Below are 13,026 nucleotides of genomic sequence, written 5' to 3'. Positions count from 1 at the left end.
CGCTATGTTACGGGGGACCTCGGAAAAATACTAACTTAACATGTTTTACAAATTTGATCGCTTGAGATCATTTTTACACATTTATTTTACAAACATTTCTTATTTTTTGTCGTATCTTGGCAAACAAAAAATCTAGTTGTCAAGATACACATTCTCATAACTACTATGCTTTTAAACTATGTAATTGTCATTCATGTAAGCGTTCAAAATCTTTTCTAACTCGCAAATTTAAGCGACCACTATCACCATTGCTGCCGACAAAATGAATATGCAACAGTTTGTCGGAGGCTATAAACTCATTGTTGGCGCGGGTACAACCCCCCACCACTTTTGGGCTCCTAGCCCAATGTCGGGCGCGAGTCAGGCTAATTAAATATAAGCAGCCACATAATTAAAAATAAATCAGTTCATCTTTACCACCAAAACCAAGCGTTTTATTTATCAACAAGTGACTCCTGCTCAACATCTGCCTCACCTCGCCGAGTCTTCTGCTCCAAGATCTTCTGGTGTTACCTCTTCGAGACCAGCCGGCCCTCCTTTGGAAAACCGCCAACACCAGAAGCGAGCAGAGACGAAAGCACACCCAGTGCCCACCATTCACCAAGCCTGGGTGCGGGAGGCAGATTTCATCACCAATATCAACTACAATCATCATCATCGGCCGTAAAGGAGCATCTCATCGGTTGAAGACACGGTTTGGACCCGGCGCCTAAATCTACAGTCTTGTGCGGACTCCCGTCCAGTACAAGTGGTCCTTCGAGCCGGATTCTCACACGCCTTCAACCAGGATGTCTCCAACTTTACGGTCGAGCCGGATCCAAGACGATGGATCCTCAACACCATCTGCAGATGCCCTGGACGCTGGGTCTCAGGCCACGGCTGCGGTTCACGTCACGCCTGACGTAACCCCCATGCCCACGCCCAGCACTACTCCTGACATGGCACCACCTGCACATCATGACTCACCGCCCTCCACATCTCAAGAGGATGCGATGGAGTCATTGCGACAACAGCTTCGCAGTCAAACCGAGCACATTGAGAGACTTAAAGCAGCTCTTCAATCAGCTCCAACAGCAGCAGCCCCTGCCCCTCCTGGACCTTCGAAGCTCCTGGAGAGGTCACCACCATCATGGACGCAGCCCGGCCAATCGAGCCCGGTGCCTCTGGTGGACCAGAGGTACGAGGAACCAGCAGCAGCAGTGCCTGCCCGATCTGGACCCGTACTCCTGGAAGGGTACCCTGCTCAAGGAGGACCCTGGCGCTTCCAAGGGTACAGCCCTGGATGGGTGCAGCCCGGCCAACCGAGCCCGGTGCCTCTGGTGGACCAGAGGTACTCAGCAGCGGCGCAGCCAAGGCCAGCCGGTCCCCCGCCCTCGTCACCCTGGCCCAATGCAGGGTGGCCAAACATGATGCAGCCTGGACCCTCTGGCCCCGTACCGCCCGCCCCTCTGATAGAACAGAGGCAAGCCGTACCTGAAGTGCCAGCCGGACCTGTACCTCTGGTGGACCAGAGGTACGCATCACGAGCGCAGCAAGAGCCAGCAGGCCCTGCGCAACCAGCACCCTGGACCATTCAGGGATGCCCAGTACTGGTGCAGCCTGGACCTCATGGCCCTGTGCTGCCCGTACCTCTGCCCCACCCGGGGTACCCAGCGCCGACGCCAGGATCACCTGCCGGACTGCTGGAGCAGTGGGACGTGCCATGGACACAGCCTGGACCACCTGGACCCTCTGGACCATCTGGACCATCTGGACATGTGCCGCCCGTACCACTGCGCGAACAGGAGTATGGCGTGCCGGCACGGCCAGATGGCCCGCCCACAGCCAGTACCAGCTCCATGCCGAGATTCCCGCCCCAACCTACGGCGGATGAGACGGCCCAACATACCAGAGCCTGGGTTCAGCATGATGGCAGTCCCATGGCTCAGCTGGCCTCCGCCCTGACAGAAGCCATCAGAGCTTCAAGGGCTCAGGACAGCCCCCGTCCCACAATCGAGGACGATCCACGAATGGCGGCCCTTATTGCCAGACAATCTATGGCCAAGGACCTGCCTCCATTCTCTGGAGATCCACTGGAGTGGCCCACCTGGAGGGCTCAGTTTAACCAGTCTACCTCCACATGTCGGATGACCTCCAGCGAAAACTTGATCCGCCTACAGCGGGCCCTCAAGGGGAAAGCCCGAGAAGCCGTCGGCCCCCTTCTGATGGACCCTGCCCAGGTTCCGGAGATCCTGGCAGTCCTGGAGCAGAGATTTGGAGGGACTACTTCACTCGCTGCTCTGATGCTGGACAAAGTGAAGAAGCTGCCCCACCTCACAATTGAGGCCTCTCTGGAGGACATCGCAGACTTCTCTGGCACAGTTCAAAACCTGGTGGCATCACTCCGCTCCCTCAACAATGATGGCTATCTGACGAATCCAGCGCTGCTCAGTGACATCGCGGGGAAGATGCCGCCCACCTTGCGGTTGGCGTGGCTGATGGAAGTGCGGCATTACGAGGCCTCCGCTACCATCTGCCAGTTTGCCGCCTTCCTGAAAACCGTCGCGAACGCCATCCCAAAGTCCGGTTTGGTTGACCCCGCGAGGTCCCGCCCACGCCGTGAACACACGCTCGCGACAACGGAACAGTTTTCGCGCAAAAACGGTGCTAAAAAACGTGATACCTGTGAAAGTTTCTTAAATATGTCTGCCGCGTCAGAAAAGTTTTCGCGAAAAAACAATTCGAACAAAAGTGACACTTGTGACAACAGTTTAAACACGTCTGCCGCGTCAGAACGGTTTTTATCGCGGGAAAACAATGTTTACAACAACAATTCTAGTGAAAAACAACAGTTCGCGAAAAATAATCGAAAGCCCCAAATTTTGTCTGGTAATAATCGAATGCCCCAAATTTTGTCTGGTAATAATCGAGAAAATAATCTAAGCGGGGAAAAAGTGCAAAACAGTTACGATGAAGTTCGCGAGTTCGACAACCGCGCCGGGTGTGTTCAGTGCGGTGAAAATGGCCACCAACTTAGCGAATGTCGTACTTTCGCCGCGAAAGACATAAAAACCCGTTTTGTGACAGTTAAAAGTGCCGGATTGTGCCGAGTATGCCTCAATGGCAAACATTTTACCAAATTCTGCAAAGTTAGTGACTGGTGCGGAGTGGGGGAGTGCAGATACCCCCACCACCGACTTCTTCACAACCCGAACTATCGTGAAAATAACAATACAGTGGCAAACGTTCACAATTGATGGCTGTTCGTATGGGAATGTTGGAAGGAGAATTGTCAACATTAAAAAGTGTAACGGATACTCAGTCTATTGTTACTAACCCGACAAATACTTCATCTTCAATAAATGATTTGCTCGCAGAGGCCGAGGAAAGAAAAACCCGGTCAAAGAACATTATTTTATTTAATGTTCCCGAAAGTATTTCAGAATCAACAACAACAATTATTAAAATGGACAGTGATAAAGTAGTTTCAGCGATTAGTGATATAAATAATGAATTAATACCGAGTGTGGTTAAGTCGTACAGACTTGGTGTAAAAAAGTCCAACAAAATTAGACCGATTAAGGTCGAATTCAATGACTCTGTCTCGGCTCGTGAGGTTTTGACCAGGAACGCAAAACTGAAAAACGGTATAAAGGCCAGTAACGACCAAACACCATTGCAGAGGACTCAACTTCTAGATTTACGCCAACAACTCGAGACGAGGAAGAACAACGGTGAAACCAATATAACTATCAAATATGTGAACTCTGTACCTAAAATTATTGAATGTGCGCCAAAAAACTGAAACAACAAAAAATAAAATGCTACTACCAAAATGTGAGAGGGATCCGCACTAAACTTCCCATGTTGCTGACTTCGGCGGCAACTATCAGCAGTGATATCTTCATTTTAACCGAAACATGGCTCGACTCAGGAATCAATTCCGCCGAATTAGGCTTCCCTAATTTCAACATCTACCGTATGGATAGGAATTCTAAAACAAGTGCCAAAACGAGAGGAGGTGGTGTAGCCATTGCTATCTCAAAAAATCTCAGTTCTTCAAAAATATCCACAAAAAACACATCCATCGAGCAACTATTTGTCAATGTGAACACTTCTAGAGGTAAAATAATAGTGGGTTGTGCATACTTACCTCCGAATTCTGATGTCCAAAGCTACAGCAATCACTGCGACGAGGTTGAATCAATTTGTGCTAAATATCCTAATACTAAACTACTTCTAGTTGGTGATTACAATCTGCCACATTATGATTGGTGTAATATGAATTCTGTCAATTCTTGTTCTAATGTTAATATCCGTGTTATTAGAGATATGGCACTGTTCTTAGGTCTAACACAGTGTAATAATGTTCTTAATATAGGAGGTCGTACGTTGGATTTGGCACTGTCAAATGTGTCTGACATCTGTGTTGTGAGAAGTACCGAAATTCTATTACCTGTCGATGTTTACCATCCACCACTAGAAATATGCATGTCCAATCTTAAACCAATTCCTATCGTAAAAAAGGTAGTAGAAACTCGAAATTTCAAAAAAGCTGACTATGTTAAAATTTCAAATTTCCTTAAACAGACTGACTGGTCATTCTTTGATAGCGACGATGATATTAATGTACACCTTAAAAAATTTTACTTCATCGTTAATTCTGCAATTGAACAATTTGTTCCTTTAACGACTTACAGAGAAACTCTATACCCAAAATGGTTCTCAAAAGACCTGATAGACTTAATTTACCTCAAAAAATTATCTCATAAGAGATTCAAACAAAGTCGCCTGGCCATCGATTATACTGCGTTTCAAAAATTGAGGGCAGAGTGCAATAAGCTCTCCGCAAAATGTTACAAAAATTACATTAGTGATGTCGAAGGCTCTATCATGGACGACTCAAATTTCTTTTGGAAATATGTTAAATCCCAAAAAGAAAATGGTACTTACATACCTAGTAGTGTGTCATTCGATTCTAAATTATCCCAAAATCTTCAGGAAACTGTTAATCTTTTTGCTGATTTTTTTAGCGGCGTTTACATTAATGCAAGTGAAGACAGCAATATTTCGTGCTTTGATTTGGTTGAAACTCTTGATATATCTGACTGTAATGTAACCATAGACGATATTATATCTAAGCTGAAGAGTCTTGATTCCCGAAAATCCGCAGGACCTGATAATGTTCCGCCCAGGTTTTTAGTAAATTGTATGCATACATTGTCATATCCTATTCATAAGTTATTTACAAAGTCACTCTCATCAGGTGTATTCCCGGACCTTTGGAAGTTTAGTCTTTTAACGCCCATTTTCAAAAAAGGTAATAAGAGCGAAGTAACAAATTATAGGCCAATATGTATAATGTCTACTTTACCCAAACTTTTTGAAAGCCTAGTACTAGATAAGTTGATATCCCGAATCAATCGAACCATCTCTCCCCTTCAACATGGATTCATTAAAGGTAGATCTACTCTTACCAATTTGATATTGTACACGAATGATATTGTTAATGCCCTTAATGCATCACATCAAACTGATTCCATATATACTGACTTCAGTAAGGCATTTGATAAAGTAAACCACAAAATATTATTACGTAAACTAAAATTGTTGGGAATAAGAGGGAGCATGTTGGAATGGTTTAAGAGTTATCTATTAGGAAGGTACTTAGCAGTCAAGATAGATTCGTTTACTTCTTATACATTTGCTGCCTCGAGCGGAGTACCACAGGGATCTCACTTGGGCCCAATATTATTTTGTTTGTTTATCAATGATATTGTTAATATTTTTACTAATGTTAAAGTCCTGTTATTTGCCGACGATCTGAAGATATACAGAATAATCAAAGACGATGACGATCGCGCAATTTTGCAGTTGAACCTTAATAAACTATGTGCGTGGTGTTCTGTCAATGATTTGCAACTAAATTTAGGTAAATGCCAGATTATCAGTTTTTACAAAGGCAAAAATCCACTTAATTTTTCCTATTTTATGAATGGTGCTAATCTTCTTCGTGTATCACAGATTCGTGATCTTGGTGTTATATTCCACGAGAGTCTACAGTTTAACGAACACATCGATGAAATAACAAGCGATGCGATGAGAATACTAGGTTTTATTTTGAGAATGGGAGCAAATTTTAAAAGTATGTCAACATTAAAACATCTGTATTGCTCGTTAGTACGAAGCAAATTAGAATACAATTCCACCGTATGGTCACCGTATTACAAGGTCCATTCTCAATCATTAGAAAAGGTACAAAATAAATTCCTTCGGTACATTAATTTTAAAATGAAAATTCCAATCGAATTTATAAATTACAATAACTTGCTTGCTGAAACTAAACTTCTTAAATTATCTGATAGAAGAGTGTTAATTGATTTGCTATTTTTATTCAAAATTATTAAATCTTTAATTGACAGCCCTAATTTGTTGGAACTTATTTGCATTAATGTTCCTGCTAGGCAAACTCGCAGTAAAGATACTTTTAAATTTAACAAGAACCTCAACACTAATTATTCTATTTTTTCACCAATTCCTAGAATTCACAACCTTGCGAATAAATACTGTGAACTTATAGATATGTTTGGTTTTGACAATTTTGTGAGCTTTAAAAGGCAACTTATTTCGATTCTATCGGCTAATAATTAACTTTTATAGCTTTAATAATTTTATTACATCTTCTCCCATTCGAAACCTTTCAAGTAAATTATATCCATATTTGTTTGTTTTTTATTTGCTCTACTATACACTTATAATTGTATGCATATACCTACTAACTACTTTTTATACATAACACTATGTTCCATCTCAGATCTTATTATTTCTTATTCATGTCGATATTGCTAAATTCTATTAGTTTTTGCTTTTTACAGGGGCAACTCTTATTTTGTTATTTTTTTTTTTTTTTTTTAAATCTCTGTTATAATGTTCTTTACCTCACGAGTAAGTTACACTCTAATTTATATTGGTTTATCGATTTGTTAAACTCACAATTAATACTGGGTTTAAACACACCCACTTACTTACTTTTTATGTTGAACTTTCTTTTACTTACTATTTCATGCTTGGGTATATTTTATATTGAATCCATCTTATTAGTGTTTTGCTAATTTGCACAAAATTTTATTATATGTGTTGCTTTCTTACAATTAACTCCATTTATCTTCTTATGTTCAATTATTGTAATCAATGTAAATGTATATTTTCATGTAAAAGCCCATTAGGGCGTAAATAAAATAATAAATAAATAATAATAAATAAATAAAATATGTGACGCCACACCGAAAGTGCCGTGTTAAAAGTGGTGGGGGTCATATTGTCGGGCCCCAAGCGACAGATTAAAACCTTTGCGCTTCTGGACGAGGGCTCAACTGTCACCCTTATTGATGCCACCACAGCACAGAAAATCGGCACAACCGGACCTACCCGTGAGCTACGACTACACGGAGCAAAAAACATGTGCTCAACAGACTTGACGTCCCGCCGCGTGCCAATTACTCTACGCGGCGCCGGAATCTCTGATGAGTACGTCATCAAGGCCAACACCGTCCAGCAGCTCAGCCTTCCTGAACAGAGGGTCCACGGCCGCTACATCACCCCCACACTTCTCATCGGGCAAGACAATGTACACCTTATTGTCTCGAGGGAAGTGCGCGACGTTCGTGACTCTACGCGAATATTGTCACGGACGGCGTTGGGGTAGATCACCCATGGCGGAGGGCCCCCTGAACACGAAGCTGAGGCTACAACACTGGCCCTGCGCGAGGAGAGCCACAAAGACGACCTCATGAGTGATCTCATCAAACACAATTTTGCGATTGACTCATTGGGGATCACGTCCGCCTCTCGTGTAACTGCGCACATAGTACGTGCAAATCAGCTGATGGAAGATACAACCCATCAACTGACATCTGGCCGATGGGAAACCGGCCTTCTGTGGAAGGAGAATAATATCACACTGCCTGACAATCGGCAATGTGCATTAAAACGACTGTGGTCTCTGGAGAGAAAATTATCGAAGGAAAAGGACTTGGCAACCGCCTATGCAGCTAAAATCAACGGACTTATAACACAAGGCCACGCACGTGAACTTACGGATCGAGAGGTAGAAAAACCCTCTGCCCGCAAATGGTACCTACCGCATTTTGCCGTAGTGAACCAAAACAAACCAAACAAGATCCGTGTGGTGTTTGATGCTGCCAGCCGCTGCCGAGGGACCTCCCTCAATGATCAGTTGCTGACTGGGCCTGACCTGCTGACTTCATTGTTAGGAAATATACTCCGGTTTCGAGAGGGAAAAATAGCTCTCGCCGCCGACATCAAGGAGATGTTTTTACAAGTGAAAATCAAAAGTGAAGATCAACAGTCACAATTGTTTTTATGGAGACCAACACCTCAACAAGAACCACGTACTTACATGATGTCATCAATGATGTTTGGCGCTACCTGTTCACCAAGCAGCGCCCAGTACGTGCGAAACAAAGTGGCCCAGGAGAATTCTGCACTATTCCCTGCTGCCGCAGCCGCCATCCAAACAAAGTTTTATATGGATGACTATTTGGATGCGGTCGATACCAAAACTGAAGCGACAGCACTCATCACTACTGTTGCCAAAGTACTGTCAACTGGAGGATTCCACCTAACAAACTGGGCCTCTAACGACACTTCAGTGATGGCTACTATCCCGCTTATAGACCGAGCCAGGTCAGCCATCACCATAAACAGCGGAGAAGCAGATACCGAGAGAATCCTCGGACTTCTGTGGGATCCTGTCACAGATCGATTTTTATATGCATTTCGCGATGCTGCCGATCCTGAACTGATCAGCAGGCCTACCAAACGCCAGCTGCTCAGCATTGTTATGAAAATCTTCGACCCTGTGGGCTTCGTCGCTTGCCTCACAGTCCGATCGAAGATACTACTACAAGCTGTCTGGCGATCCAACATCGGATGGGACGACATCATCACACCTGAACACAACGAAAGGTGGATGGACTGGCTGGGACTTCTGCAAGACTGCAAAGTTGCCATACCTCGGCGCTGCTTACAAAACAAAGAGAGCTTCGTCACCCTCCACCTCTTCTGTGATGCCTCAGAGCAGGCATGCTGTGCGGTCGCCTACCATACCGAGGAAATTGATGGGAACACCACAGCCACCTTCTTGGCCAGCAAGTGCAAAGTGGCTCCTCTGAAACCTCTTTCAATACCCCGCCTTGAGCTACAATCAGCGCTCATGGCGGCCAGACTGGCAGCAACCCTGAAGAAAGAATGTCGCAGCAACATTGCGCGAACAGTGTTCTGGACAGACTCGACAACAGTGTTGTGCTGGCTGCGCACAGATCCACGCACATACTCCGCCTTTGTGGCCAACAGACTCGGCGAGATCGACGAGCTCACCCGCATTGCAGATTGGAGATGGGTCCCTACCAAACTGAACCCGGCAGACATCGGCACCCGAGACGTCAACACTCCTGACCTCTCGCACTCTGGACGATGGTTCAGTGGACCAGCCTTCCTGACCTCAGACGAGGCAGAATGGCCGCGCGAACGGTGCAAACTGCCTCAGCCTGATGATGGCACCCTAGAAGTGAGGCCTCAATACGTCGGCATCACAACAACTGTGGCAGAGACACTGCCCGAAATCAACAGATTCTCTTCATGGCGTCGACTTATTCGAACTACCTGCTGGATACACCGTTTTATTAAAAGGTGTCGTGGAAAACATCACGAACAACCTGATAAATATTTAAGAAGCGATGAAATCAAAGAAGCAGAGGCCCGATGGGCAAAAATATGTCAAGAAGAGACATTTTATCATGACATAAATGCGCTCCAGAAAGGAGATCCACTACCAAGTGACAGCCGGCTCAAAGCCTTGAGCCCCTTCCTTGGACCTGATGGCCTACTGAGGATGAATTCCAGATTACAAGCCCTCAGTAAAGTGCCTCAAGCAGTGCGGACACCGATCATATTAGATGGTGATCACGCCTATACAAGACTTCTGGTGAGACATCATCACCAGGAAGCCGATCACCCAAGTACGGAGAGAACCATGGCTGAGGTGCGAGGCAGCTACCTTGTGCTGCGACTGCGAACAAATATTCGGATGATCGCCCACAACTGCCCCACCTGTAAGATGCGCAGGAGCAAGCCAGCCCCCCCACTTATGGGGCCCTTGCCGCCATCAAGGCTAGCCCACCATGTTCCTCCATTCACAAACTGTGGACTAGATTACTTTGGGCCGATGGAAGTCACCGTATGCAGACATCGGGAGAAAAGATATGGTGCAATCTTCACATGCCTATCTACTCGTGCCATTCACCTTGAGCTGACAACTTCACTGACCACGGACTCCGCCATCATGGCTTTACAACGCATGACGGCGCGCCGAGGCCAACCAAAAGCTCTGTTCTCAGACAATGGTACGAACTTCCATGGTGCCGACAACGAGCTGAAGGATGCCATCGAATCACTCAAAAATGATACCCGGATGAGGGATCATTTGTCAACAAAGGGGATCGAATGGAACTTCATCCCTCCAATGTCTCCTCATATGGGGGGAGCTTGGGAGCGCCTGGTGCGTTCTGTAAAAACCGCCCTGAAGGCCATCTTGCTGGAACGAGCTCCACGCGAAGAGACCTTGAGGACAGCGTTTGCCGAGGCCGAGTGGACTGTAAACAACCGCCCCCTTACACACGTCTCGGTGGATCCCAGGGACGAAGAGCCCCTCACCCCCAACCACTTTTTACTGGGAAGAGCCGGAAACCGACCTCATCTGTCACTATACGACAGGCAGGATGAGGAGGTATGCCTCCGTCGCCAGTGGCGTATCAGCCAACAACTTGCTGATATGTTCTGGAGACGGTGGCTCCGCGAATATCTCCCCACTCTGGCTGCTCGCCAAAAATGGCAACAGCCAGTCATCCCCATCAAGAAGGATGACCTCGTGATCATCATGGACCCCGCTATGCCCCGCAACAGCTGGCCACGCGGTCGAGTCCTTGATGCCACCCCTGCTGCAGACGGCCAAGTGAGGACCGCCAGGATCCAGACGAGCACCGGAATTTACGTCCGCCCCGCTGTGAAGCTCGCTGTAATCTTGCCGGCCCCACCTACCGATGCAGCCTCAACAGTACCACCAGCCCAGCACCATCCCAGAGGGACTGGCCGCCGCGGACTGCGCCGTACCAACAAACGTCCTATTTTTTAGTTCAGCATAGCTAAACGGGGGGAGTGTAACGGACGTAGTTGACCATATTATTTAATTTCATAAAAATTGTTTACTTTTATAAAATGCCCCTACTCCACGCCACTGGCAAAATCACCACTCCCCGCCACTGGTCATTTTGTCCAATTTTCGGCCCAAGCGGCTTGAAAACTTTGACTCCGAATGGCTTCGATACCACATCGCCGGCTTACCTGCCGCGTGGATCAATGTCCAGCATTTTTTCTATGTAAAATTTACATAGAAAAATCAATTTTTAAACATTGCAAATATGTATATTTTACTTGTTCATCCCCTCGGCGGTAGTCAAATAAACACTATTTTCGATATACTACCGCTGAGGAGATATTAAAAAAGCTGTTTTTCACCCATATGTAAACCCATTTTTGAACAATATTTTTTACCTTTTTTGCGTGTACAAAAATCCAGGAACCTCGTAGCATAGTGAATCTTATCTCTTTCTGAGCGCTATGTTACGGGGGACCTCGGAAAAATACTAACTTAACATGTTTTACAAATTTGATCGCTTGAGATCATTTTTACACATTTATTTTACAAACATTTCTTATTTTTTGTCGTATCTTGGCAAACAAAAAATCTAGTTGTCAAGATACACATTCTCATAACTACTATGCTTTTAAACTATGTAATTGTCATTCATGTAAGCGTTCAAAATCTTTTCTAACTCGCAAATTTAAGCGACCACTATCACCATTGCTGCCGACAAAATGAATATGCAACAGTTTGTCGGAGGCTATAAACTCATTGTTGGCGCGGGTACAACCCCCCACCACTTTTGGGCTCCTAGCCCAATGTCGGGCGCGAGTCAGGCTAATTAAATATAAGCAGCCACATAATTAAAAATAAATCAGTTCATCTTTACCACCAAAACCAAGCGTTTTATTTATCAACAAGTGACTCCTGCTCAACATCTGCCTCACCTCGCCGAGTCTTCTGCTCCAAGATCTTCTGGTGTTACCTCTTCGAGACCAGCCGGCCCTCCTTTGGAAAACCGCCAACACCAGAAGCGAGCAGAGACGAAAGCACACCCAGTGCCCACCATTCACCAAGCCTGGGTGCGGGAGGCAGATTTCATCACCAATATCAACTACAATCATCATCATCGGCCGTAAAGGAGCATCTCATCGGTTGAAGACACGGTTTGGACCCGGCGCCTAAATCTACAGTCTTGTGCGGACTCCCGTCCAGTACAAGTTAGTAGTAAGACGTTCAAACGTTTTTATAATATTATTCTTAAGTGTTTATTCCAGAATGTAGGGAGTTTTGTGTAAACCCACACATCCCATAAAGTATATAAAATAATAATACAATAATAAGAACAAAAAAAAAACGTTAAGCGTTAGTTTGACGGGGCCCACAACTTTCTCTAGTTACTTGAGTCTGTAATCTGGCGGGATTTCGTGACAAGGATATTTTTGGAGTTTTAATTTTTTTATTTTTGTCCTCTCTCTTCAACTTGCTACACGGGCTCTTAAGGGGGCCGCAAAACCTGATATTTGCCATGCTGAGCATTTTGGAAACACTCCAGTATCTGGGAAGGCCAAATATAAAACGAAAGGCGTTGTTATACTGCACGCGTAGTCGTTCCATGCTACTCTTCTTAAAGTTAGGCCAAACCTCATACGTGTAAGAGGATGTAAGAACGTAAGGAATAGCATTATTTTTATACAACGGTGCAAAGTCGGAATCTTCTACTAAGCAGATTCGACTTTATACTGAGGGCACGTCTTTGCCGGTGGATGTAACTTTCGTCCGTCATGTTACTGTCGATGATGTGCCCTAAACACAGACATAAGAAT

The 13,026-nt window shown here is 45.2% G+C and overlaps 2 protein-coding genes across 3 annotated transcripts in view; both read left to right on the top strand.

Moving 5' to 3' along the window:
* The window catches only part of LOC149418994 (uncharacterized), a 491,041-nt gene that overhangs the window by 275,962 nt on the left and 202,053 nt on the right, over positions 1-13,026 (top strand). The window lies entirely within an intron of this gene.
* Positions 789-11,191, top strand: LOC149418995 (uncharacterized). The gene is made up of 3 exons (XM_089637915.1): positions 789-2,598; positions 7,452-7,606; positions 7,685-11,191. The coding sequence occupies exons 1-3, from the start codon at positions 789-791 to the stop codon at positions 11,189-11,191; spliced, it is 5,472 nt and encodes a 1,823-aa protein (XP_089494041.1).

The sequence above is a fragment of the Hesperophylax consimilis genome, chromosome 12, assembly GCF_061612785.1.
Source record: "Hesperophylax consimilis isolate HC1 chromosome 12, BYU_Hcon_1.0, whole genome shotgun sequence".
In the NCBI taxonomy this organism is placed as follows: Eukaryota; Metazoa; Arthropoda; class Insecta; order Trichoptera; family Limnephilidae; genus Hesperophylax; species Hesperophylax consimilis.
Note: the sequence above shows the minus strand (reverse complement) of the source record. Positions and strands in the feature narration are given on the sequence as shown.